General features: G+C 32.1%; 1 protein-coding gene across 1 annotated transcript; it reads right to left on the bottom strand.

The window, feature by feature from the left end:
* On the bottom strand, positions 1-23,225 carry LOC139507826 (uncharacterized; the record flags this gene model as incomplete). Its single annotated transcript, XM_071295874.1, has 3 exons — positions 23,201-23,225; positions 21,260-21,679; positions 1-854 (listed from the first exon to the last, which is right to left on the bottom strand). Coding segments are annotated over exons 1-3 (1,299 nt in total), but the record flags the coding sequence as incomplete, so codon positions are not given.
* Between the last annotated feature and the right edge of the window lie 3,552 nt (positions 23,226-26,777).

Raw genomic sequence — 26,777 nt, 5'->3', positions numbered from 1 at the left:
GTTCCTTTGATTTAGCGTGGATCGCAATTGTTCTTTTTCATTTTCGGATTCTTTTAATTTAATATTCAATTCTCCAATTTGTTTGTAATACTCGTCCACTTCGAAATGCAAAATGGAGTTTTCATTAAAGAACTGTCTCTTTTCGGTGGATATTTCTTCGTATTTTTGTTGGATGTCGAAAATAAAATCACTTTTTCTTTGTAAGTATACTTCCAAATCATTAATGCGTTTTACGTAAATCTGACAGTTGTCCTCATTAATGGATTGTCTTTGCTGGTTGTCTTGTAAACTAAGAACATCTGCACGTAACTTTTCATTTTCAACTGAAACACTTTGAAAATGAAGTAACTGTTCGCGTAACTTCAAAATTTCGGCTGTCTGACTTTCACCCTTTTTCTGTACTGTTGAAAGTTTCTCTTTTACACTTGTTAATTCACGTTTGATAATACTAGAGGAGTCCAAACAACTTCTGAATGCTGAATCACGAAGATTAGCATATGGCAAACTACGAGTAAAAGATTTAGTATCGAAATATTCCTGTATCCGTCTCGAATCTCTATCCTTTTGTGATTTTGATTTTGTTTTTATCTGCGGCACCTCTTTGCACTTTGGAATTTCCTGATGAGGACGGGAGACACACATTCGGGCGTAGTGTCCTACGTGATGACACTTAAAACATGTCTTACTTGCTGCATAACAAAATGTTTGTCTATGCTGATTTCCACATCTGGCGCACGCTGGAATCTGACGCATCTGGAAAAACCATGGTCTCCACTGTGGCCTGAAGTTGTATTCCATCACTGCAACTCTGCTACATGTATATGTACGTCTCTGGGGAACTGATAACTCGCTTGCTGCTTAGAGGTATCAGGAAAGCGTGTTGAGCTGAAAAGTCAACACAACCCGGACCTGGCACCAAATGTCACAAATAGATACTGGGTGTATCTGTGACTGGGAAATGTGTTGGCCTGGAACCACACACACACAATAAACAGTATGACAAGTCTGCACGGACTCTAACTCTGGGACTAGCTCTTGTAACAAAAGACGACTCTGGTTAGCGCGATGTATAATTTAATAAGTTCAGCATGGACTACAATTGTACAGAGTTGGAACTGCTCAGTGTAATACTAAATCCAATCTGCCCCATCAAAATAACAACATAGTTTATACTACTTGTATAGACTTGACAAATGTTTCTCTAAATGAGTGAGAAAATTCAATTAAGGGATTACAGAAAAATTAACACATAGATAATAATTAACAATAGAACATACAGACTTATTTATGGAATTAAAGGTTTGGCTGGTCATATACGAATAATAGATCATTTTGAAGTAAAATGTCGCTAATTGAAAAACAAATTAAAACATGAAATTAGATTAGCTTAATCTTCTAAACTTGACTTAAATCTTGCACAATAAAAAATAACAAAATCCCTTAGTGAAATATTGCAATTATAACAAAACAGTGATTTTACAAAATCTTTTACAAAATGTCCGAAAAGTCTCAAATCAATTTTTTTTGTCCATTTTTCCACTGGGACACTAGCCTATGTATGGAAATAAATTTATACTTGATTTACCTTTAGAAATTAGAAACTTTCATATATCATTCATGAAAGTACAAATGTAGCTCTATCTTTTGAAACAATAAAAACATAGGATCATGCGGCATTTTTGGGCATTCAAATGGCCTTGTTTACAAACAATGTTGATTCGCACTGAATTCCTATACTGACCCTCATTACTTTTCAACCCTGTAAGAAAAAAAAATAGTACATTCAGCATTTATTTTTTATTTTTTTCAACTCTAGTTCTGATCCATCTACCAAAATATATTCATTACAAACATTATCTACCAATCAGAAGAGCACACGACGTCAGTTTTAGACAGAAAGCTCTCCCCAAAATGGGCGGTCCCTGATGACGTATATTTATTTACTAAATTTACCCCTATAGGAAACGCAATCTGTGGAATATCGCTATTGGAATGTTGCTAAATAGAATGGGTTTATAAAAAAGGAATCCTATCCGAATGCGAACTTTGAACTTCCCCTTTGTTTATTTTATAGTGATTAAGATTATAACACAATAATGCCACTAGTAACCCGAATTTAGCTTGAACGGACAAAAACGTGTTAACGATATTTAAATGAGATTAATCGTCATTTGATAAAGCTTGACAAAAATTAAAAATTATTTTTAATTCATTTCAATTCATTTCAATTCATTTTAACGTCAGTCAAATAGATTTCTTTGCAGTCAATCAATTGAAATCAAGTTGATGGTAATGTACGTCAAACTAATAGGCCACGCCCCCGTTAAACTATTTCAAACTGGCATCAATTCGTTTTAAACATTGTTGAGACCCGAGCTTTGTACAGGTAAATCACTCAAGCAAAACAACCTTGATTTATGTATCGTTTATTTTTTTTCAAATTTTATCGAATTTAGTTAAATGCGTGTATTCTTAGTAAAGTCGCACGCTTAACAATTTTTAACAAATGAATGAACAATACACGTGACATTTAAAAAATTTAAATATTGATGCACGGTTTTAAAAATGTGAATCTGTTGAAAAAAAAAATTAGTAAGATGTATAACATAATTTGAATTTGCCAAAATGCAGTAGATCTTTATCTCACATATTCGTTTCAAAAATTGCTAAGTGCTATGAAAACTCGTGAAAAATAAGTAACGTGTGGTCCCTTGCAATTACTTACGAAACTTTAGGTATTCCTGTATATTTACCGTTTCTGTTTTTCTGTTTTACTATATTGTACTCGTAAATTAAATATGTCACGGAAATAAAAGTAACTTCACAGAAATTATTCATTGCGTATATAATTCAAATCTTATATTTTCGGTAAACAACAAATATTCACTAGCTGTATATTAATATATGAAATAGCTTGTAATGAAAAACAATGTTTTATTACATAATAAAATTGATGAAGATAATGTTGACATTTGTTGAATTTAATAAACAGTCAGTCTTGCTCAAAAATGTAAATGAAGTAACAGATTAATGAACTTTTAAAACAGTGTTAAATTGTAATACTGGTCGCTGGAGCAAAACAGGCGTAAATTTTGGAAGAGCAGCAAAATCAAACGAGCATATTGAAGCGTTGTTGCGATTCTGGAAAGGTATATTATCGTGCTATCATGCACCGTGACGTTTGATTGGCTATTAGTCGGCACTTTCTTACGCCTTTTAATACATTTAAAAAAAAAATGGATATTAAGTTCGTTTGGGGCATCTAATTCTACCTTATAAATTGAAATGACCATACACATTGTAAAAAAACAAGAACGGAAAAGAAACAATTCTGCAATGTTGCTCTCATATTATTTTATTAGCTATATTTTAGCGGAAATTTTTAAAAACTAATATTTTATCTAGGTGCTCTGGTTGAAGTTCGCGTTACATATTAAAATGAATTTCATTGGTCGGAAAGTTTGTAAACTTTCAATCAGGCCAGGTGTTGTCATCGAAAGTCCAATATGGTACAAATGTTTAGACTCTACGATGTCCGAGTTAACAAATATAATTTAGAAAAATACACTTCATTCCTCGAGAAAATAAATTCTATCTATTCACTAATATCAATAATTGATTAACTTGAACTTTGAAACAGTTACATTAATATATCTTTTCGCACCCTTTAAGCTAAGGTCATTAAATCTAAATAACTTAATAAAATTAGTTGCTTCAATATTTTTTCAATCAATAAATTGCAGGACTAAATTGAATAAAGCATAAATAAAAAACATTGTTTAAACACCAGGAGACTGTCCAGTGGTTGTTCCGTAGATAAGAACTCCGATTTGTTTGACGAGACATGCTTTTTAATTGGGACATATGGTTTGAACTCCCTTTTTGCTGTAATCAGTGGCTGTCGTTGTTGTATATTATCTTTTAAGTATTGTACATCAATCAGGCCGTTAGTTGTTTGAATTTATATTTGTAATTTTGGGAACTTTTATAAATGATTATGCGGTTTGGGTTTTGCTCTTTGTTAAACGCTGCAGGGTGATCTAATGATATAAATGTCTGAAAATACACGCTAAATAATAGATTATAACTGTGGTTAAAGAGTTTTAAACTTTAATAACTCTCTTAAACTATCCTGGATTTCTACCAAACAAGGAGAGAAGCTTGTTTTTGATCATAAGACAACTTTCAAATGTAAATATTGTAAAATAAAACGTTTAACCGTATTTTTATTTGTAACTGAACTTAGTTTTTCTGTAAGCTAAGATACATTCACTGTGGTAAAAGTCTAAAAAAAAAAATCATATTTTCATGTCGGGGCCTTTTATTAATCGTTCGAGTTTACGGAAGGGGTTTTCTCGTTATTGAAGGTCGTATTGTTTCATATAACTGCCTACGCCCACTTCATTTTTGGAGGTTGAGCGTACACACACATGTTTATCACGTCACCTTTTTTATGTGCCTGTCCCAAGTCAGTGGCTTGTCGTTCAGTAGTTGCCGTTGGTTCATGTCTGTCATACTGGGTTTTTTTTCTTTATAAGTTAGGCCGTTAGTTTTCGAATTTAATTGTTCCCTATTTGTTCATGTCGTCACCTTTTAAATATAGCCTTCTATAAGATATGGTCGCCTAACATAGCTTACATCCATTTAATTTGATGGATAGTTGTCTAATTGCAAATCTTATCACATCTCCTTATTTTTCTGTTGAAAATGAACTTTGATAAGTTGGCCAAGCGGTTGTACAGGAAAGGCCCAAGTGATTGTACAGTAAAATCGCAAGCGATTGTACAATCAATTAATTTATTCGATATTGAAATAATGACTATTTTTTAATCTCTACTGGGGCAATGGCTTTTTAACTTTCGGAAAGGAAATAACAGAAATGGTACTTTGAAATTTTGAGATGCAACGATTTGTATTTCAATGGTTATTGACATTTTATCGCTGTTGTGTGACAGTTCTGGTCGATTTATTAATCATAATACATAGTTTTGTATTTTATATAACTTCCCAGATACGTTGTATTCGTTCCCTCACGCTCACATCAATAAGCTGTGATTTCTGTTTGAATTCAATTTTATGAAAATTTTATTTTGCTATATGTCATTTATCATAAGTTTCAAAATCTGCGTCAACTAATTTTGCCTCTTTAAAGGTATAAAATGAAATTAAGCCATTTTAACTTTACTATGGCATGGAACTAGAGAACTAGAACAAAAGGGGACCAAACCCCCGATGCCTCTTATCTTATCCGCCACTGCATGTGTGTATCAACGACATGACGTTTTACAAATACGCAAATCGATACTTGTTCTGAAACTATACTATACTATACTATACAGCAGACATATATATGAAAAAAAGATGAGGTAAATGTATGAGTGCCAAATGCGATAACTGTCCACCCAAGATACAATCTGTTAAAAGTAAGCAATCATTATTTCAATGCTGAAAAGTAAACTATACAGGGACGAAAATTTACTAGTGTAAACAATTCAAACCAAAAAATACAAAATGAGAAGAAAAAATATCTAATAAATAAAAGAAATATAAAAGGTGTAGATCCAACGATGCAATTTTTGCAAACCATATCAGAGTTCCCGTCCTCGTCGCTCATATACATTGGTCATATGGATTTTACGAACACAAAATTCAAGGATCACTTATTTAACTATACTTTTAATAAAGTTGCTGTCCTTGTGAATATTAGCACCGACGGATAGCTTTAAACTAGTAAGTTTGTTTAATAGGTAATTATGTTTCGTTGCTGTCTTGCGGACAAATACCTAAAGTTTCCGTGTCATCTTCAAACATATTAATGGATATATATTTGGGTTATTCAAAACTCTTTTCTTTGCTTTTTGGAAAATTGTCATATGTAGCAATCAATACAAATATACATTAATTGTCAGAAATATTAAAGAATTAAATAACTCAAGGATTTGTATAGAAAATCCTTGACGCACCCTATAAGCTGTTTTACTTTTGGAATAACGTTTTATCATTATTGAAGTTTAGTTTTTTTGGCACAAATAAAAGAATAGATATTTTTTTCAAAATAAGGGCATATCCTATGCAACCCCTCTTTGAAGTCCTCTAAAAAAAGTAAAATTCACCCGTATTGGTATGCTGGTGTACGTATATCACACGTTCCGTCTACAATATACTGAAATGACACGGCCGGGTATTGTAAAGCTATTGAGGGACTTTCAATGTCACATTCATATCCCTGGGTGAAGAAATTACAGGTGTGTGAAACACCGTGTGTACACTGACTTTTAAATGAGTTTTAGTATACCATGCTGTCTATTCTGAACAATTTTTGTAGGTTATAAATGAAAAGGGAAATCCGTCAAAAACATTATGTGAACAGAAAGCGAGTTTTGCAAACGTGTCCCTAACGATAGAAAATGTCGAATTGATTATTCGATCATTCCAATATGAGTGAATAATGAATATTTATTTTATTTAGAATTTCATATTAGTTATTTTTGTTTATTGTATTTCATGTATTTACAAATTTTATACAAACTCATGACGATTTAGACCTTGACATTTCGTGTAGAGCTAAGACCCCGTTCACACTAGCATTTTTTTTCAATCGATCTAATTTGAATCGATCTAAATAAAACCAGTTAGCGTTCACATAATCTTTAATCATAAAGATCTCTACCGGTCTAAACCGATCCACTGCGTTAACACTACAATTAAAAACGCAATCGATCTAACCTTTTTACCCGTATTCTGTAAACATTGTGTAAACATTGATACTCCGACGCACACACTTGAAAAAAAATGGATAAAGTTATTGTTTCTCCTGAATCAGAAGTTAACATTTTGGTACAGGTGTTATAGCCGCGTTTTCTATAATTTTGAAAAAAATATCTGTAGTAACGAAGTTACAACACGACGAAATATTGCGGTTCCTGAAAAGAAAAAAAAAATCATCATAAGAAAAGAAGGCACAGATTTCGCAATGCAAAGCGATGGCGAAGACAAAATGTTTTCAGTTTTTTTTAAATGTATGTAAACAGAGAAATATGGGTTAAACAACGAACCTCTGAGATAGTTTTGGCGCTGTACATGCGCATAAATTATTTTCGATCCAATCGTACTAGTTTAAGCCGATCTCTGCGTTCACATTTAAAGTAAGATCGGTTTACTTTAGACCGACTCAAACTAAACTACCTCTTTTGGTGTTTTAGTTTAGACCGATTGAAGACAGATTCAAAGCGTTCACATTGGCCCTTAAATCGATCTAAAGTGAACCGGTCTAGTTTAAATCGATAAAAATGTACTAGTGTGAACGGGGTCTAAGACACCTGTTTCTAGTTGAAGACTAAAAAATGCGGTCTTGATTTAACTATGGTGTTTTTGTCGTTTGGTTGCTGTCAAATTGAAGTATATCCCACATCTCCTATAGTATGTGCTTTAAAATCTATGTATACGAATTCATAATTGAAAGGGTTATTTGCATGAGCATAGATCAATTCCACGAATATACTAATATATTAATCGGTGTGAGCCGTACCACATACTTATATATGAACATCATTAATTTCGATCTAAAAAAGTCCCTATAAAGAAATAAATATTTAAAAAAAGTCTTAATAAATTCCGATGATCACAAATCTAACCTATATTCGATTTCAATTATTTTGTGATTATATATAATATGTTGGTATTTTTTTTGGCAGAAATAACATTTTTTTTATTTATCTGATATGACTTTAAAACACTGATTGAAGATGTATATATAATGTTCACAAAGTATCATAATATTCCCAGTTAAAGGAAAATAACAGACTTTTTTTCTGTAATTTTTTTACAAGGTTTTTAATTGTTTAATTATATCGTAAATTGCTAGGTCAGTGTCGGAATCCGGGCCATAGCGTACGTTTTGCCCTTGATTTGAAACTATATAGTTTTTAGCATTATTAAAATCGTTGTTTTTGGGTTTTTTTTCATCTTTGCTACACTCGACATTATTTCTTCCGCTGTATCACAGCTAGTGCATTAGTCTAAATATCCGTACAATGTATAGTAATATTTCTATTCTTCACTTTTTTATTCTAAAATATAAGCGTTGTCTATTTTTATCTGACAAGCCCACACATGGACTTTTAAGTAGTATAGAAAGTTCGCTATAGTGTTCCATCCTGGTCTTAGTGCAGGTTCGAGAGCTTAGTGCACCAAGGCGGCCCGGCAAGTCCCTGACCCACAATAGCAACACCGTCCTTTTGAGGATCAATTTGTTAAATTGCCGGAACTATCATACTAACAGCATAATAGTCCCCGTCACAGACATATAATAAAACAATGTATTATATGTCTCTGTCCCCGTTAAATCAGAGTTATACCGTTAAATAGTAATTGTTATTAATGTTACTAAATTCTATGTTTACGCTATCTCAATTTGTAAATAGTTATTTTGTATAATAGAGTGTCTTGTAAGTCATTTTTGGGAAGGATATTGTTTTTTTTATAGTGTATGTAAATAATTGTGTAGGAATAACTTTTAATGCAATCAATTTATAATGCATTATAAAAAAAGCTAAACCATGTCGACCGTATGTTACCGCAAACAAGACAGCTGCTTGGATAATTGAGATAGATTGTTACGCCTATATTGATACTTGATGTCCAATCGAATACCAGCAGACACCTGTCAGTAAAAACAAAAATGCAGGTGTGGATATATTAGAGATTTATTTGTGTATTCGATATTTGAAAAATAAGTTAGGTAATCACTTTTCGTTTTCCCCTTTTCAGGTGAATTTATATAACTGTTTTTACACTTTCTTATTCAACAGAAAGGTATTCAAATATGAGCGTTACCACAAGATTTTTTTTATAGCAAATTGTGTTTTCCGGAACGTCCTACCTCCGAAAAAGTTGAATCACACAATTTTTATCTACCATGTACATAAAGGACCACTATTAAATTTTATATGTAAATTGTAAAAGATTAAGAATATTTTTTATATCTGTACTAAATAATTTTCTGAAATAAAATAAAGCATATTTCTCTCTGCCTAAATGCAACCGTAAGCACATTTTCATACTATTCTTTATCTATTTGCAAAAGACGAAGAATTCTCCTTAAACTGTAAATTATTAAACAGACAGACACACTTTAAAAGACAAAATACAAGCGTTTATTACCATCCAAAGAAATAAGTTTCTATAAAGTAACCAATCCTTAATTCACAACCGTCAAAACTCTGAACACATTTTTGATATTTATCCATGCAAGAGATTATAAACTTCAAACCAAGTGGAAAAAAGAAAAAAAAAGCGTTTTTAATTTTTTGGGGTAGACGAGTAGCAAATTGAATCAGGAAGTGTTATTGGAAAATATTTAAGATATATGATGATTTTTGTAAGCAACGTGACAAAAAAACACGCATATAGAGTTACGGAGGTGACTTTTCCTCGAGTGAATGTCGTGTTAGCAATATGAATAATGGATTCAATTTTATCGGGAATTATTTATTAAAATAGTCTTTGTCTCACAACGGATAATACTTAAGTTATCATGGTTATTTGACTAACGATGTTGAAAAAAAAGACAGAACGAATTTAATATCATCTTTCTCTTTTTTATAGTGTAATTATAAGTATGTTTTAACTGGCAAGAAATTATTCTGTAAATTTCTGTTATTGAATATCAAGAAAGAAAATAAAATCCCGAAATTGATTTGAAACTTTGATGCTCAATAGTTTTCCTAGAAAATGTTCACATCCCTTGGGGATAATTAGTGTACATGTACGTCCAGTTGCATTTATATTACATGCATGTCAGAACAATTGCAGAAATGAAACTTTTGGTGAAAGAGAAATATATTTCTAGATCATTTTGAGCCAAAATTTACTTGTCTATGAGTTTGCATTAAAAATTGAGGATTAATGTGCTCCATAGTATACTAATTCTAGATTTCCAGAAACCAGTTTTTTTTTAGTACCTCTGTTTTGAAAATTGGCATATAGAAAGCTGATACATGTACAATTAAGGATATACCTAGTTTCTATGAAGTTAAACTTAAGGTAAAATATTTAGAAAGCTGTGAAAATTGTCCGAAATTTTAAGTCAGATTAGACTTCCGGTTTGAGTTTTTCTGTATACTTTGAACATATATGTATACTATGAATAAAGTGTATTTTCAAGTTAACTATCCACGGCGGTCACAGAGTTTACTAAATAGAGAGGATCAGCTGTATACTATATCAATGACCACCATGGATCGATTAGTAAACTTACTATAGAATTGAAAGTAAATACACTTTTTTTATATAGTAATGAATGTTCATAATATACAAATATTAAAGCGCTAAAATTATTCATGTGAACTTTTGATACCGGATCCAGAACATTTTGTAAGGGGGGCTGACTGACCTAAGGGGGGGGGGGTGGGGGGGGGGGGGGGGCTGCTCCAGTCAATCAATTTTTTTCACACGAAAGAGGGCGGGTTCCAAGCCCCCCCCCCCCTGATTCCGCCTATGCAAAATTCATTGATTACAAAAAAAGAGAAGAAAATGTGGTATGATTGCCATTTTAAGATAACTCTCCAAAAGAGACCAAAATGACACAGAAATTAACAACTATAGGTCACCGTACGTCCTTCAACAACGAGCAAAACCCATACCGCATACTCAGCTTTAAAAAGCCCCGAAATGACAATGTAAAACAAATCAATCGAGAAAACTAGCAGACTTATTTATGTACAAAAAAAAAGTCAGAAAAACAAATATATAACACATAAACAAACGACAACCACTGAATTACAGGCTCCTTTCTTAAATGTTCATAATATACTAAATGTATGTTCATACTGAAATGGATAGAAAACCAAAAATTGGGAATTTTGGAAATAAAGGAGGAGGGATAAAAAAAAATACATTTCCTGTCCCCAATAACCTATGATACTTTTGCTGAAATGCTCCAGTCATTCAATATTTTATAAAATTCTTCCAACAACACTTTACATACCGTTTAAACTACGCTCTGAATGCCCGCGATTTCGCGGGTGTGTTCTAGTATATTTTAAATTGCGCTTTAGTTCGATAACCGTTATATCCAGGGGCCAGTAACAAGAAACTTTTCTAAAGTTCTCGTATTTCATAGATTACGATAACACAAAGAGTGCGGAAATAATCTTTTAATAGTGTAACCCAAATCATTCTTTCCTCGCCTTTTTCTTTCCCTTAACAACGCTTAAGAATATCTCTAAGTGGTCTCATTCTAAGCACACTTACTAACTTTACGTCCTGATCGTCAACTTTTTTTTTATTTGAGTTAGTCATTGCCAAATAAAAATCTCTCTTGCGTTTTGAAGTAACAGGATGTTTTGCTTACATAGTCAGCTAAATTATTGATTCTGATAAAGTTACAAATGCGGTAATAAGACAAAAAATAATATAATGGTTCAGTGCGAAAGACCACTTAAACCAAGTTTTAAACAAGAAGAAATATCCTCATATACCCACAACCGAGAAATTTGATATGAACAGTTTATGTCCGGTGCATTTTCATGGTTATCTATCTATAAATAAAGGAAAGATTCTATTCATTTTCATAATCCCGAACGACGATGTTTTATAGTTGTGGGGGAAATTTGAGGATCATAGAAAATTAAAAAGATGTGGTATGATTGCCAATGAGACAATTCTCTACCAGAGAACACATGACGTAGAATTTAACAACTTTCGATAACCGTACGGTCTTCAACAATGAGCAAAACCATACCTTATAGTAAGCTATAATAGTAGGCCGCGAATTGAAAAATGTGAAACAATTCAAACGAGAAAACTAACGGCCTAATTTAGGTACAAAACAATAAAACGAAAAACAGATATGATATACAGCAACAAACGACAACCACTGAATTACATGTTCCGGACTTGGGACACGTAAGACAGTGTTTGAAAGTTTTTGAACAATTTGAGGATAGGTATATATATAGATCTTATTTTATAGTTTTTTGGGAAATTTGAGGATCTGTATATATGAGACAAGTGTTTAAAACAATATTTTAGCGTCTAAAATGGTCTCTTTAGTGGAGTATCAGGAAAAAAAGGGCTGGATATAATTATAGGGGTAAACAAGGAAAAAAACTATTTTCTAAATGAAATCATTCTTCTAATAGTACAAATTAAACGATTACAGATTCAAATTTCCCAAAATTTGAAATCGGGCGGGTGTTTAGGCTGGGAGAAAGGGGGAGAGGATAAAGCCATAAATCATTTATGCTCGCTCTGTCTAACCGATAGTTCTTGCAATAAGTTTTCCATCCGTCACAAATTCAACAGGATATCAGCGGTCGCGGAATAAACGTCTTAAAAAGCGATCAGGATTTCTTCGTCTGGTTGTCTTCATATACATGTAAAACAAGCGCCATTTTCATTCTAAGAGTAGTTTGGGGTGGGTAAAACCACACTTACATTTAAACGAGTTAGGTAAAAATCGTGTTACGCTCGTAAATTCTTGAGTTTATGCAAAGGGTTCTTACTAAAGGACAAAAAAAAATAAAATGTTTTTGAGTTACCCGATTTGAAAAGTTTATGATAAGGGTATGCAAAGAATTCCCTTAGATCCGTAAGAATTTCGAAAGTCTTATAAGGGCTGTCAATCATTCTAAGATTGATATAAGATTGCTTCTTGTTACACTCTCACTCACTAAGACAGTCTTATGATGATCTTAAGTGCTAAGAGGGCTTCTTGTTACCTGGCGTATAAACGAATAGTCAACAAGTGCCGTGCATTTTTTTAAATCAATATTTTTGGTATGTTCCAATCTGTCCTTCACTATTCAAGTATTGACAACGATAACGTTAAATTAATGTCGGATTGATGTAAAGCAGTCTAGTAATACTTGAATCATGTGATCATTATTTTGTAATATAATTACAATAAAGTTCGTATAGTACATGAAGTATGTATACGGAGTCTTCCGAATAAGATTGTTTGCTATCGGAATTCGGATTGATGTTGGAATACGTGGATGTAAGGTGTCATTTTTATTTAAAGTATATACTTACATTTTTCCAAATTTACTCTTGGTAAGAAATATGTAAATAGATTTTTATTTTATCAAATCTTTTTTTTTATTTGGTATTATTTAGATTTTTACAAATAATATTCTTTACACACAAAATGTTATTAATAAACAAACGTATGAGTTTAGTAATGACTAGTATATCACTTTCGGACACGCAAGACAGAGATGTATATTATACACCTGTTAGTTCAAAATGAAAAGTTACAAGCTATCGGCCGTGTACAGTCCTCAATACCCTCATAAAGGAAACGATGCATGAACTTGCAAGTCCGACAGGAAATCGTTTGAATACCTGGTCGTGTCACCTCACAATACATTTTGGGGTAATACCTTTAGCCATGCTGGTGAACAGATGAGGGAAAGTTCGATTTTTTTAAAATCACATAAAAGAATTATGGAATTATGAACACTTATTTATGATTTGAACTTTGACTTTTTAACTAATTCCAATAAAAACAGTTTAAAAATGACAGACCATGTGTTTTTTTTAAATAACATTTTCCTATCAAGTTAGATAGATCGGATAAAACAACCGTACCATTGGAGCAATGCAATAAAAAATAAAGTATGCTATCAATCAAAATTAAAAACTTTTGAATGTAACAATATGGTACAAATCTGTTTGATTTACCGAATTTGCATTTTTTTATATCGAAATGAAAATGTTATAAACTGCTGCCGGTTAATATTAATAAGAAGATGTGGTATGTGTATCAATGAAACAACTCGCCATCAAGTCACATAGTATAGAACATTCCATTATAATTCAATAGTACGGCTTCAACACAGAGTTTTGGCCCACACCGAACAGCAAGCTATAATTATAACGGTCCCTAAAATGACTAGTATACAACAATTCAAAACGGACAAACACATTAAAGTCTAATCTATAAGTACGGTCATTTCGCTACGTTATTTTATAGCTTTTTGGTCAATTTCGAAATAGCAAGTAAGCGTCTCACTGTTTTGTTTTAAATGATAAGTAACACTGTTTCTGATTCGCAACCGAAATATAAACCGTACATTAGATTTTATCAATCGTTTGTAACTATAAACATTGTTTGATATTTCTCTATGATAGATTGACTCCTGTATAAGCTCTTCCACAATTTACGCCTGTTTTGCTCCAGCGACCGGTATTACAATTTAACACTGTTTTAAAAGTTCAATGATCTGTTACTTCATTTACAATTTTGAGCAAGACTGAACTGTTTATTAAGGTAGCACAATACAAAGATTTTTCATCCCCAATCAGACATCTTTAAACTGATGTAATTCCACTCATCTTTCTTTAAATTTTATAAATGAGGTACCAAAAGAAAAAAGAAGGATTAATTTTTCAAATTGTGATAATTTTATTATGACATAATTATTACATAATTGCCATATTGAATGAATGAATGAATTTTATTCTCATCAACTAATGACATAGTTATAGAGACAATAAGTATATACAACAATATAATATACAGTGCATGTATGAGGAAAATGATATACATTAACCAGGAGGAGAGACTTTCACATTAACAGCTTAAATATATCGACATAATTTTTCTAAAACAGTAATATTATTTGAGGAAAACAGATTACATAATTTCAAGGTGTTTGGATTTTTCCAACAAAATTTCGGTATATATTTTTGTCTTTCATTAACGAAAGATTTACAAGACAAAATATAATGATACTCGTCACCAATTTCAGCCGAGCCACATATACGACATAATCTATTATTTCTCGACAGATTGTGATGTCCATACTTGAATAAATTTAGCTTCTTTGTTATTCATAGCATCCCAAAATACTTTATAGATTCTTGCACAACACAGTTTGACCTCCAAAACTTATTTTTGAATATTATATGTCTCTGCTTAAATTCAACAAATGTCAACATTATCTTCATCAATTTTATTATTTAACAAAACATTGTTTTTCATTACAAGTTATTTCATATATTAATATACAGCAGAGACATATTATATGTCTATGTATACAGCTAGTGAATATTTGTTGTTTACCGAAAATATCAGATTAAATTATATACGCAATGAATAATTTCTGTGAAGTTACTTTTATTTCCGTGACATATTTAATTTACGAGTACAATATAGTAAAACAGAAAAACAGAAACGGTAAATATGTACAGGAATACCTAAAGTTTCGTAGGTAATTGCAAGGGACCACACGTTACTTATTTTTCACGAGTTTTCATAGCACTTAGCAATTTTTGAAACGAATATGTGAGATAAAGATCTACTGCATTTTGGAAAATTCAAATTATGTTATACATCTTACTATTTTTTTTCTTCAACAGATTCACATTTTTAAAACCGTGCATCAATATTTAATTTTTTTAAATGTCACGTGTATTGTTCATTCATTTGTTAAAAATTGTGAAGCGTGCGACTTTACTAAGAATACACGCATTTAACTAAATTCGATAAAATTTGAAAAAAAATAAACGATACATAAATCAAGGTTGTTTTGCTTGAGTGATTTACCTGTACAAAGCTCGGGTCTCAACAATGTTTAAACGAATTGATGCCAGTTTGAAATAGTTTAACGGGGGCGTGGCCTATTAGTTTGACGTACATTACCATCAACTTGATTTCAATTGATTGACTGCAAAGAAATCTATTTGACTGACGTTAAAATGAATTGAAATGAATTGAAATGAATTAAAATAATTTTTAATTTTTGTCAAGCTTTATCAAATGACGATTAATCTCATTTAAATATCGTTAACACGTTTTTGTCCGTTCAAGCTAAATTCGGGTTACTAGTGGCATTATTGTGTTATAATCTTAATCACTATAAAATAAACAAAGGGGAAGTTCAAAGTTCGCATTCGGATAGGATTCCTTTTTTATAAACCCATTCTATTTAGCAACATTCCAATAGCGATATTCCACAGATTGCGTTTCCTATAGGGGTAAATATATATGACTGCTGTACTACTAATTTTGACATTTATACCTATTATGTCTGGTTTTTTTTTTTATTACATATCGTTATCAATATAATGGCGTTATATGCGAATGTCATACATGTGAGAGGTTTAAGCTTGTTGTAAAACCAGGTTTAATCCACAATTTACTACATACGAAATGTCGTATCCATGAAGTCATGAATATGACATTGTTATCCATAAGTTTGATGTTTGTAAGCTTTTGATTTTGCTATTTGGTTAGGAACTTTACCTTGGAGTTGTGTATGTTTGTTATTTTACTCTCTATGATACCGATTTCTACATTGGCATTACATTTTATGTTGTTGTTGTTTATGTTTTAACACAGTACTGTATATACAAACGTAAAGGTTTAAGAACTGTAAATTTACTGTTATACCTGTAATACCAATTTATAAAAAAATAACGACTATTTATTCACAGTTATGAACAATAACTTTGACCTTTACAGTCAAATGTAAACGATAAATTATAACAAAAATAATTTAATGCTTCAACGAAATGATAACTCTTATTGGTTGTATCTGAAGTGATTAACTAGTTTCATTGTGATTAGAAGCACATTAATTCTCTAATCAGGCATCTTGTTATCGAACACTGTTATATCTATATATTTTAATGTTTTATCAGAAATCAAAAAGGTTATAGCAAAATGTCATTAGTACAATTAGTAAAAGCGGAAGTAGAAGTATATGTAAGCGATTAAAGCAGCTCTGCGATAAAAGGCGAATTTAGTCAATAAAATTATACGTTTCTGTATGCTGATTGGGAGCATCAAACTTGGGTAGCAACCAATTAAGTTCAAAACGGGAGGGGGTTAGGTTTTTTTATTTGAGTTAGAAATTTAATGCAATCAATCTTATTATTTTTGTTCAAAATTTAACATTATAAGGTAAGGGGGAAATCTAAATTCCGAATAATTTTTTGGGTCCTCTGCTTGAATAAAATAAAATCACAAAAATACTGAACTTCGAGGAAAATTCAAAGTACAAAGTCCCTGATGAAATGGGTAAATCAAAAGCTCAAACACATCAAACGAATGGATAACAAAATATCAACTTGGGAATTAGAATATTTCTTTAGGAAAAACAACGTAACCCGCCCCTTTTTGAAGTTCAATGGTCGTTTCGTTAATAACAGGTATTCCACTTTTTGAATTTCTGCATTTATTAATTGAAATGATGAAATAAAGTCCATTCATTGCGTCAAGTATTGATATGTTCAGAACATTAGAATAATAAAAACTTCAAGAAGGCATCACATAATTATCTATTTCATTATATATTAAAACATTACGTTATAATGAATACATATGGTAGGAGGAATTGCACTTTTAAATGCTATCTTTTGCTTGAAGATTGTTTTGAAGATTTGTAATTTATCAATTTCTTGTCCGTTTAGTAAGTCATCCAAAGAAAGTTAGCTAAACCTATATTAATTTCCGAACTTCCTAGACAACATTAATATTAACGGACGCATCCTATATCCAGGAAAAAATATTGTAAACGAGCGCATCCTATTTCTTAAGCATTTAATGAAATTTATTACATAAACTTAAGGACACATATGTCATTAGATGAAAATACGTAAATGTCATTCATTGCTTAAAAGTATTTCATATTTTTTTAGAAGGTAATTGTATGAAACACATGCTTACCTAAAATAATTAGCTGAGTTTTTTTTTATAATTACATGGAATTAAATCCGGACAAATGGGTTCAATGCGTCATATCCTCGAGTCTGGGAAATGTGATTTAATGTTTGTTGTTATTCACGGCTTTGAACTCGCTTTCAGTCACTACGAGTACTAATAGATCGGCACTTTTTTCTTTATGTTATTTGATTTTTGTGCTTCGCGTCAATTTGATGAGTTGAAAGATTTCAAATATAATTTGAAAGTTTGTTCTTATGTTGCTTAGTTACACTAGTGTCACAGGTTAGAGAGAGGGTTGAGAGCATTAAACATCAGACAGCCTTAGCCTCATTTATTGCATTCGTATAGATTATCAACTATAAGTCACAACACGGCCTTTAACAATGACCGAAAACCATACAGCATACAATGTACCAAACTTTATTTGGCATTTTAAACTTTTTTTTGGAGTGTCACGAATTGTATCTATGACGCGTGTTGACTTATTATGAACTGCATGTTATTTTAAAGTAAATGGCATTAGCCTGTAAACCATGCACGTGTCATTGTTGGCCTTTCAGTAATAGATTTATCACTTATGTATAGATTATCACAACCTGACCTTTAACAATGAACGAAAATCATACCACACACAATATAGCAAGCTTATCATATTGAACGTTATTTGGTATTTTAAACTTTTTTATTTTAGCGTCACGAATTGTATCTATGACGAGTGTTGACTTATTAGGTCTTTCCACTTTTCTGTGGAAAGACCTATTGTTTTTCTTCTGATTATTTTTTTTTTGCCGCCTAATTTTGTTCTTGCGATAAATATTTGTTTCGCAATATGTCGCTTAGATATTTGGTATATGATATCGATCAGTTTATGCGCTTTTAAAATTCACCCTGCATAACCGAATACTTTTCTTTGTAGGAGTTATCTCCCCAAACACTGTTTTCCTTGTGTCCACGACTCCTTCGCAACCGTAAAAGATTACGACAAATTTATTTTATAAAATTGCTCGTTATATCCTTCGCATGATTTGTCCAATTTCGACCGAAGTAATATGAACGCTCCATAGGAGAGTTATTTCCCCTTTTGTATTTGAAATTTTGAAATGTATTTTAAACTGGAACACCATAAGTGATAGACACCTAGGATCTTTTGATTTGAGGTCCTTGGTCCAAAAAAAATGAAAATTAGGTCAAGGTCAAAGGTCAAGGTCATATTCTAATTTTTGAATTAGGCTTATTTCCACTCATTTCCAGAAACCTTATAAGATATCGACAAATTATTTTGACTAAATTGTTAGTTGCGACATGTCGTAACTTAATAATTTTAGTTGAAAGGGTGCGTAGACAATGAATGGGAGTTTCTGCCCCTATCATATGTAAAATTATGTGCAAAGTGATATAACTTATTAACCATACATATTAGAGACCTAGGGTCTTTTGATTTGAGATCCTCAGTTTGTGACCTTGAAATTGAGGTCAAGGTCATAGGTCAATTTGACGTTCTAGATTTTGACCTTTGCTTTAAATTCATATCTATACATCATAAAGCCATATGAACTGACATTTTAGACTGATTTTTAATATTTTAATATCAAAATAGATATTAACTGGTGGAAAGACCTTCAATTGTCCTCTGAACAATTGGTTTTTAATTATAAATTACATTTCTTTTTCAAATATAACATCAGCTGGTAAACTTACATTTCTTTTTAATAAAATATGACATTAGCTGGTAAACCACGCATTATCCACTGTTGGCCTTTCAATAATAGATTCCTTAAACACTTTAACTTTCCAATGGACATGATTCCATTTAATAATCTACTAATTTTTCTAAACAAGAATATGTATAGTATCAAATGATCCAGCAAACAATCACGATACGTTTATTAGATATATATTTAAGACTTATTGATTTACCCCGCCATTTAGATGAACTTTTGAGTATTTCTCTTTATAAATTTGTCGTAAAAGACAGAGAAGAATATGGAGGAACATATAATGGAATAAAACTTGATACTTAACAATAAAGACAGCAACTGACAAAGCCAAGATTTACTGGGTTAGTTTTGGACTACTATAACCTATATCTTCTAGATACTGAAAATGACAAGGCCCAATTTTAACTGTATTTATAAACATTTTATAATAAAATATTAGCAATTTTGTTTAAGGTACGCACCTTAGTGTGAGTAACTTCTATACTTAGTATGGCAGCTTAAAAGTATCCGTAAACATTACAGCCATAAGTATTACAATCGTTCCTGATAAACATAAAAAAAAGCTTCGTCGCGATACAGTTCTGTACTACACTGATGAGCCTTAACGCAATCGGCAATCGATCGAAGTGTGCAAAGTATTTGACACAATATTCAGATTTTTAAGTTTTCGATATCGAATTCAATTTACCCTGAAACTGTTTTATTCGAGCGTAATGGATGGATCCTGTGTAGATAAGACGCCTGTGATGCGTGAAAAATTATAAATCTGGTATATTTAATGAGTTTTTCAAACACTTGGTCGATGCAATTGCTGTTGAAGTTACTTCTTGGACGAAATCATAAGTTTTTTAGTTTGCACATCTGAGTTGACATGTAATATTAATATTATCTTTTTCTGCATACTTCGAATGAATTATTTGAAACACAAGGATTTTTTTACAATTATTCACAAATGGCCTTACCCGTATTTGGCACACATTTCTATTCCTGTTTTACTTCAAAGCTCCTCTTTCAACTGCTTTGACTCGGACTTGCTCCTTTTGAAGTTCATGCGATTTACTCAGTTTTTGTTGTTACCATGATAACTCTTCTTAGTAGATTTAAGATTTTTTACATTGGTAAATTACTGTTGTGTTAATTATACAACGCCAGTTAACTGTTGTAATATGATTTGCGAGACAATGGATGAATGGTCGATTTTCTGCCGCTGTTTTGCGCCCGATTAGAACAAAAAGACTGTATTAAGGTGGCGAGGAATGTCACATGGACAAGACTGTATTAAGGTGGCGAGGAATGTCACATGGACAAGACATAGTGGGTGGATTGTTTATTTAATCTGTACACTACATTTAACAATCAGTTTAGGAGAGAAAGAAGATGTTAGATTAACTAATTTCCACTTATACGGGTGCCACATGCATGTAGAGCAGGATCTGCTTACCCTTCCGGAGCACATGAGACTACCCGAGGTTTTTGGTGGGGATTCGTGTTGATCAGTCTTTAGTTTTCTATGTTGTGTCTTCTGTACTATTATTTGTCTGTTAGTCTTTTTATTTTTAACCATGGCGTTGTCAGTTTATTTTCTATCTATGAGTTTGACACTCCTTCTGGTATCTTTCGTCCCTCTTCCTATTTTTTTTTGTGTCTGAATCTGTCCAAAAATGTCTGAACTTTTTAATTGTCTGTTAAGTCAATTTTGTATAGGTAAACATGTATATCTTTCGCTAGCACGCAGCAATTCTGCATGGTCTTTTTCATCGCCATTTTCGTTGAAAGATAACTTTCAAAACAAGTAAATAATAGGTACTGAATTTTTCGAAAACATATTTTAAGAAGGTTAGGTGCCCGCAAATATGTTTGACACTACCACATTTTCTATGCGTTTGGCCAAAATCAGGAATCTTTAAGCTGTTGTCGTTTGATGGATCAGGAATCTGTAAGCTGTTGTTGTTTGATGGATCAGTAATCTGTAAGCTGTTGTCGTTTGATGGATCAAGAATCAGTAAGCTGTTGTCGTTTGATGGATCAAGAATCTGTAAGCTGTTGTCGTTTGATGGATCAGAAATCTGTAAGCTGTTGTCGTTTGATGGATCAGGAATCTGTAAGCTGTTGTCGTTTGATGGATCAGGAATCTGTAAGCTGTTGTCGTTTGATAAATCAGGAATCTGTAAGCTGTTGTCGTTTGATGGATCAGGAATCTGTAAGCTGTTGTCGTTTGATGGATCAGGAATCTGTAAGCTGTTGTCGTTTGATGGATCAGGAATCTGTAAGCTGTTGTCGTTTGATGCTGTATGTCAGATTTGTTCACGTTAATTGTTTTGTATATGATAAATCAGCAAATATGTTTTTACATTTGTTAAAGGCCGTACGATGAAAATAATTCTACGCAATGTACATACTTTAGAAATTTGTGTTTATATTGCTGAAATACGTTTATATGTTTTATTAGCTCACAAAAGAAAACTAATTATCCATAACAAACATGGATAGATGTTTCGAAAACAACAATGATTTGTTTCTTAATATTAAAAGTATATTAACATTTTCAAAATTTCAACGGTTGCCCCGTCGAGTTGGTTATCTATAATGCCTACATTTTATGTTTTTCTATTACAATCAATAAGTATGAAATAGCAAATTGAAGGTTCGTCATTTTCCTACACAGTAATATCTTAGAAATACTTTAAGGATTCTATCATTTTAAATGGTCTTACTCTTTTTAGATTCCACTGCTTTTCCGATTTACACCTGAATTTGCAGTAATTTTATGACTTAAAAATGTTCTATTGGCAAAAATAGACGACATTGACGAGTCATCTTTATGTGATTATTTTAAAAGCACGTACGTAGTCTATGGTATAACCCAAAAGATTGATGCGAAATGCAATATTTGTATGAAATCGAAAACCCCTATAAATGTCATTAGAATCTACTGAACCTAAAAGGAATGACAGACTTAAAGATCATCAAAAGCATAAACAATGTTAAGATCAACCATCCCAAGATTGACCAGCAGTTTGTAATCAATGCAGCGAGCGCTCTGATTCCCGTGAGAATTTTCAGCTTGAAGGTTTAACGTAAATTTGTCAATCAAAGACGAAGACGGTTGAAACATGAGTTTACAAGGACAGACCCTGTCTATAATTTGTATAAAACCTTCGTCTTTAATTAAAAAATCTAAATGTTTACATTGTTATCAAATGTAAAAGTAAGTAGCTCTGGAATGTGTTTGATTAATTGATTATTGATGTGTAACATAATTTTAGCTTTATCATTCATAGCGGCCATGTTATATCATATCCAAAGAAGACCATATATATTTGGCGGGAAATCTTACAGACCTAGTCAATGAAGATCAAACGCTATTTGCCGAAGTGGTATTCGAACTAACTATAAAACAATTAGATATTTTTGACTTAATGTCAAATACAAACGAAAGATACCAGAGGGACATTAACACTCATAAGTCGGTAATAATCTGACAACACCATGGTTATAAAAGAAGAAGACAAGAGGACAAGTAGCCAATAGTACATAAAACACAATATAAAAAATTAAAGACTAAACACGCATATCCTACTAAAACTGGGGTTGAACTCAGGTGTCCCGAATGGTAAGCAGATCATGTTCCAAATGTGGCAACCGTCGTGTTGCTTATGTTGGAACAACCCGGAAATAAGTTGGTACGTCACATTCGATAAAAGGAGACGTAATTGTAGCTACGACCTTAGGAACATAATCACAATCATCTGTGAAACGGATATTCAATGACGGTCAACCAACTCGTGATGACGTCCATGAAACATACAAAGGGATGATTTTAACTTCACCATTTTGAATTCTTCGTTTAAAAACTTCCTTATGAGCAACAACCCTCTATTAAGGAAATAAATGATAGGAAATACAACCCCGGGAATATCGTATCAATTAGGAGATGTATACCCCGTATGCAGGCGCAGCTAGAATGTTTCTACCTAGAAATAGAAAGTTCACAATTGGAAAGTTAGCATAATTTGTTTTTGTCGTAAAATTTAGTTTTCAACCGACCCTCATTGTCAAGTCTAGATGTAAGTCAAGATAATAGGCATACTTAATAAACTCATCATAAATACCAGGACTAAATTTTGTATATACGCCAGACGCGCGTTTCGTCTACAAAAGACTAAACTTTTTCTCCATTATCGTAAGTTAAATGGGATAGATTCATTCAATATAGTCACCAAATTTTGAATCATTTAGTGAGAGAACATAATCTATATAGCGGAAAGTAAAGTTAAAGGGTGCTACTTCTTTTCGTTCGTCCTTAGAAGTTCCTTATTAAAGTCAGCCTCATAATAATGAATGGACAAGTCGGCAAGAAGAGAGGCACAGTTGGTTTCTATGGGAATGCAGATTTTTTTGAAACACGTACTCCACACGTACAAATATGTTGTCAATCAAGAAATGAAGCATCTTGATAACGTCAGTTTCAGAGAACCTTTGTTTATATCCGAGTGATTTCTTACAAAATAGAATTCATTCCTCCCTAAGATCAGATATTTGTAATTACACTTGTCATTCTTTTGTATGAAACAAAGCAAGACAAACTCGTTCAATAGGTATAGGTAGTTCCACAATAATGTTGAAGCCCGGCATTAATTGCTGATAAAATTAATGTTAAAAGAGTTAAAAAGAGGTTTCATGAAACACTTTGAAGACCAGCAATAAAATTGAGAATAGAAATGGGGAATGTGCCAAAGAGACAACAACCCGACCATAGAAAAAAACAACAGCAGAAGGTCACCAACAGGTCTTCAATGTAGCGAAAAATTCCCGCACCCGGAGGCGTCCTTCAGCTGGCCCCTAAACAAATATATACTAGTTCAGTGATAATGAACGCCATACTAATTTCCAAATTGTACACAAGAAACTAAAATTAAAATAATACAAGACTAACAAAGGCCAGAGGCTCCTGACTTGGGACAGGCGCAAAAATGCGGCGGGGTTAAACATGTTTGTGAGATCTCAACCCTCCCCCTATACCTCTAGCCAATGTAGAAAAGTAAACGCATAACAATACGCACATTAAAATTCAGTTCAAGAGAAGTCCGAGTCTGATATGCAGGACACGTATGCAGTTTAAGTATCCAATACAGAAGAGAAAGATCCAGTTTTTACCAAGGTGTATAAAATATGATTTCCGCTTTCAAGTTTAGAATGTCCACTTAGTATCTCCTATCTTTTTTTTATAAAAATTATCGGTTTAATACTAGTAATTGAAAGTAAAATGTTGTTCAGGTTAAGATCGATTACGTTACTATTGTGCAGTTTAGAAAACAGAGAGAAAAATAATAAAACAAGCATGATAATGAAGGGAAACGACTTTAATAACTGATCTAAATGGAGAAAAACACAATGGAAAAAATTGGCAAAAAAAAAAATCGTTATTGAACATACGTTTTGTAATCAGACTGAAATTAAAGTTCTTATTTAATTCTTTTTTTAATGTAAAAATATAAAGGAGTAGGTCCGGTAAGGACTCATTTTGGCCTCAAATTTCAGTTTCATCTGAAGAAAGATTTTCACCACTTTTTAAACACTTAAGTGTCTATTTCACTTGATTCAATTAGTTTATGTGAAAGATTTTAACTGATTAAGTCATTAAAAACGATCCGATTGAAGCTCAAATATGAAAAAATCTCTCAAATATGCCAAAAAACGTCACTTTTCAGATTGTTTTTGTCAAAAATGAAAGTGGCCGCATCCGTGTTCATCCACAACCTTTATATATGTTATGTATTATCATAAAATACAACTTACATTGCAATATTAAGGATGAACACGAATGCGGCCACTTTCGTTTTACACGGAAACCGTCTAAAATTTAACTAAAATGATAGAATTTTGAAGATTTCAGTAATTTAGCATGACTTAATGGTGCTACAACCCGATATATGTGCATTGTATTGTCAAAAACAGCCTATATTTATGTAGCAGAAGCATTCAACTGTCCAATAAATAACTAAAAGTTTACATTTTAACAATTTTGTAAAACTGTTATATTTTTGGGCCAAAAGGGGCCTTACCGGACCTACTCCTTTGAAACATGGTTTGTGCTCTTTTTTTGGAGCAACCATTTAACTTCTAGGGGTTAAGTTTTTTTTGCACAGGTACAACAAAAATGTGGCGGGGTTAACCATGTTTGTGAACGCTCAACCCTCCCCTAACCTGTGACATTGGTGTAACAGCAAACCATACGAACAAACTAAAACGTATAAAAAATCAGCAGAAAAGGCGTAATTAATCAGATCGATACAAAGAAAACATCAAACAAAAACACAAAAGAACGTGACAGGATATATATATATATATCCATCCATCATTCCCAACACAAAAGTTCTTTGATTTAATTTCGATTCAATTAAAATTGAAGTCAAAGCTGAAGATTTAATTTCCATAAACGTAATAAAGGTAATAGTCTAGTTCTTACACGTGTGACAAATTAACGTTCCTTTGAGTTCGTTGTTTTTGTTATTTTAATTTTATAATAGGGATTGTCTATTAACATATTTAAAAACCAAGTTTATTAATAAAGATTGTCTGCAGAAAAAATTCTTAAAGTTGTAGTATACTTGATTGATCATGATTATACAACGTAGATTTTTTTCCAATCCCTTTTCTTCAATTTCCGCTATGCAGATGGCGAAATCTGTATAATTAACCAGGTTTAGAGATTCCCTGCATCATATCAATATTGGGTACCTTCTAATTTAAGATACCACTGAAACATCTTAATCTTCATCTAAAATTGCTTATACTCTTCCTACAAATTGTATAAATTATAGATACAAATGACAGATTTTATTTTCTCTCGCAGAGGAACTCTGTATTTGCGCACTTATTGACAGTTGGACGCGATATGACTTTTACGTCATTATAATTCTTTTGGATTTCTTTTCCTGATTGATAATATATACTCGTCTCTCTCATACAGCGTTGACATTTCATATTAAAAAGTTCAAAAGAAAAACCAAAAGCTTGATTTATATCAAATAGATAAGGAACATAGATATTTAAAGACATCAACTCACCACAACCCTAGTATCACTACAGGTTCCTGTATTATACAGGCGCATTAAGAATATGACATAGTTACACATTTCAACCCTCCCACAAACATGGGACAGTGGTGTTACAACATGATACTAACACAGACTGTAAAACTGAGTACCAAAGTACTTCCTACAAAAGAGAATTAAAAAAAAAATAAAAAAATAAAGACACAAAGTACCAATCTGAGAATACTCTTGGTTTGTTTAGCTGTCTTGTTGCTGTTTTATTGTTATTCCATTTATCTTTTACTTGCAAGTAGGTAAAACACTTCCTTGAGATAAATTTGAATTTAA

The sequence above is a fragment of the Mytilus edulis genome, unplaced genomic scaffold (genome assembly GCF_963676685.1).
Source record: "Mytilus edulis unplaced genomic scaffold, xbMytEdul2.2 SCAFFOLD_783, whole genome shotgun sequence".
In the NCBI taxonomy this organism is placed as follows: domain Eukaryota; kingdom Metazoa; phylum Mollusca; class Bivalvia; order Mytilida; family Mytilidae; genus Mytilus; species Mytilus edulis.
Note: the sequence above shows the minus strand (reverse complement) of the source record. Positions and strands in the feature narration are given on the sequence as shown.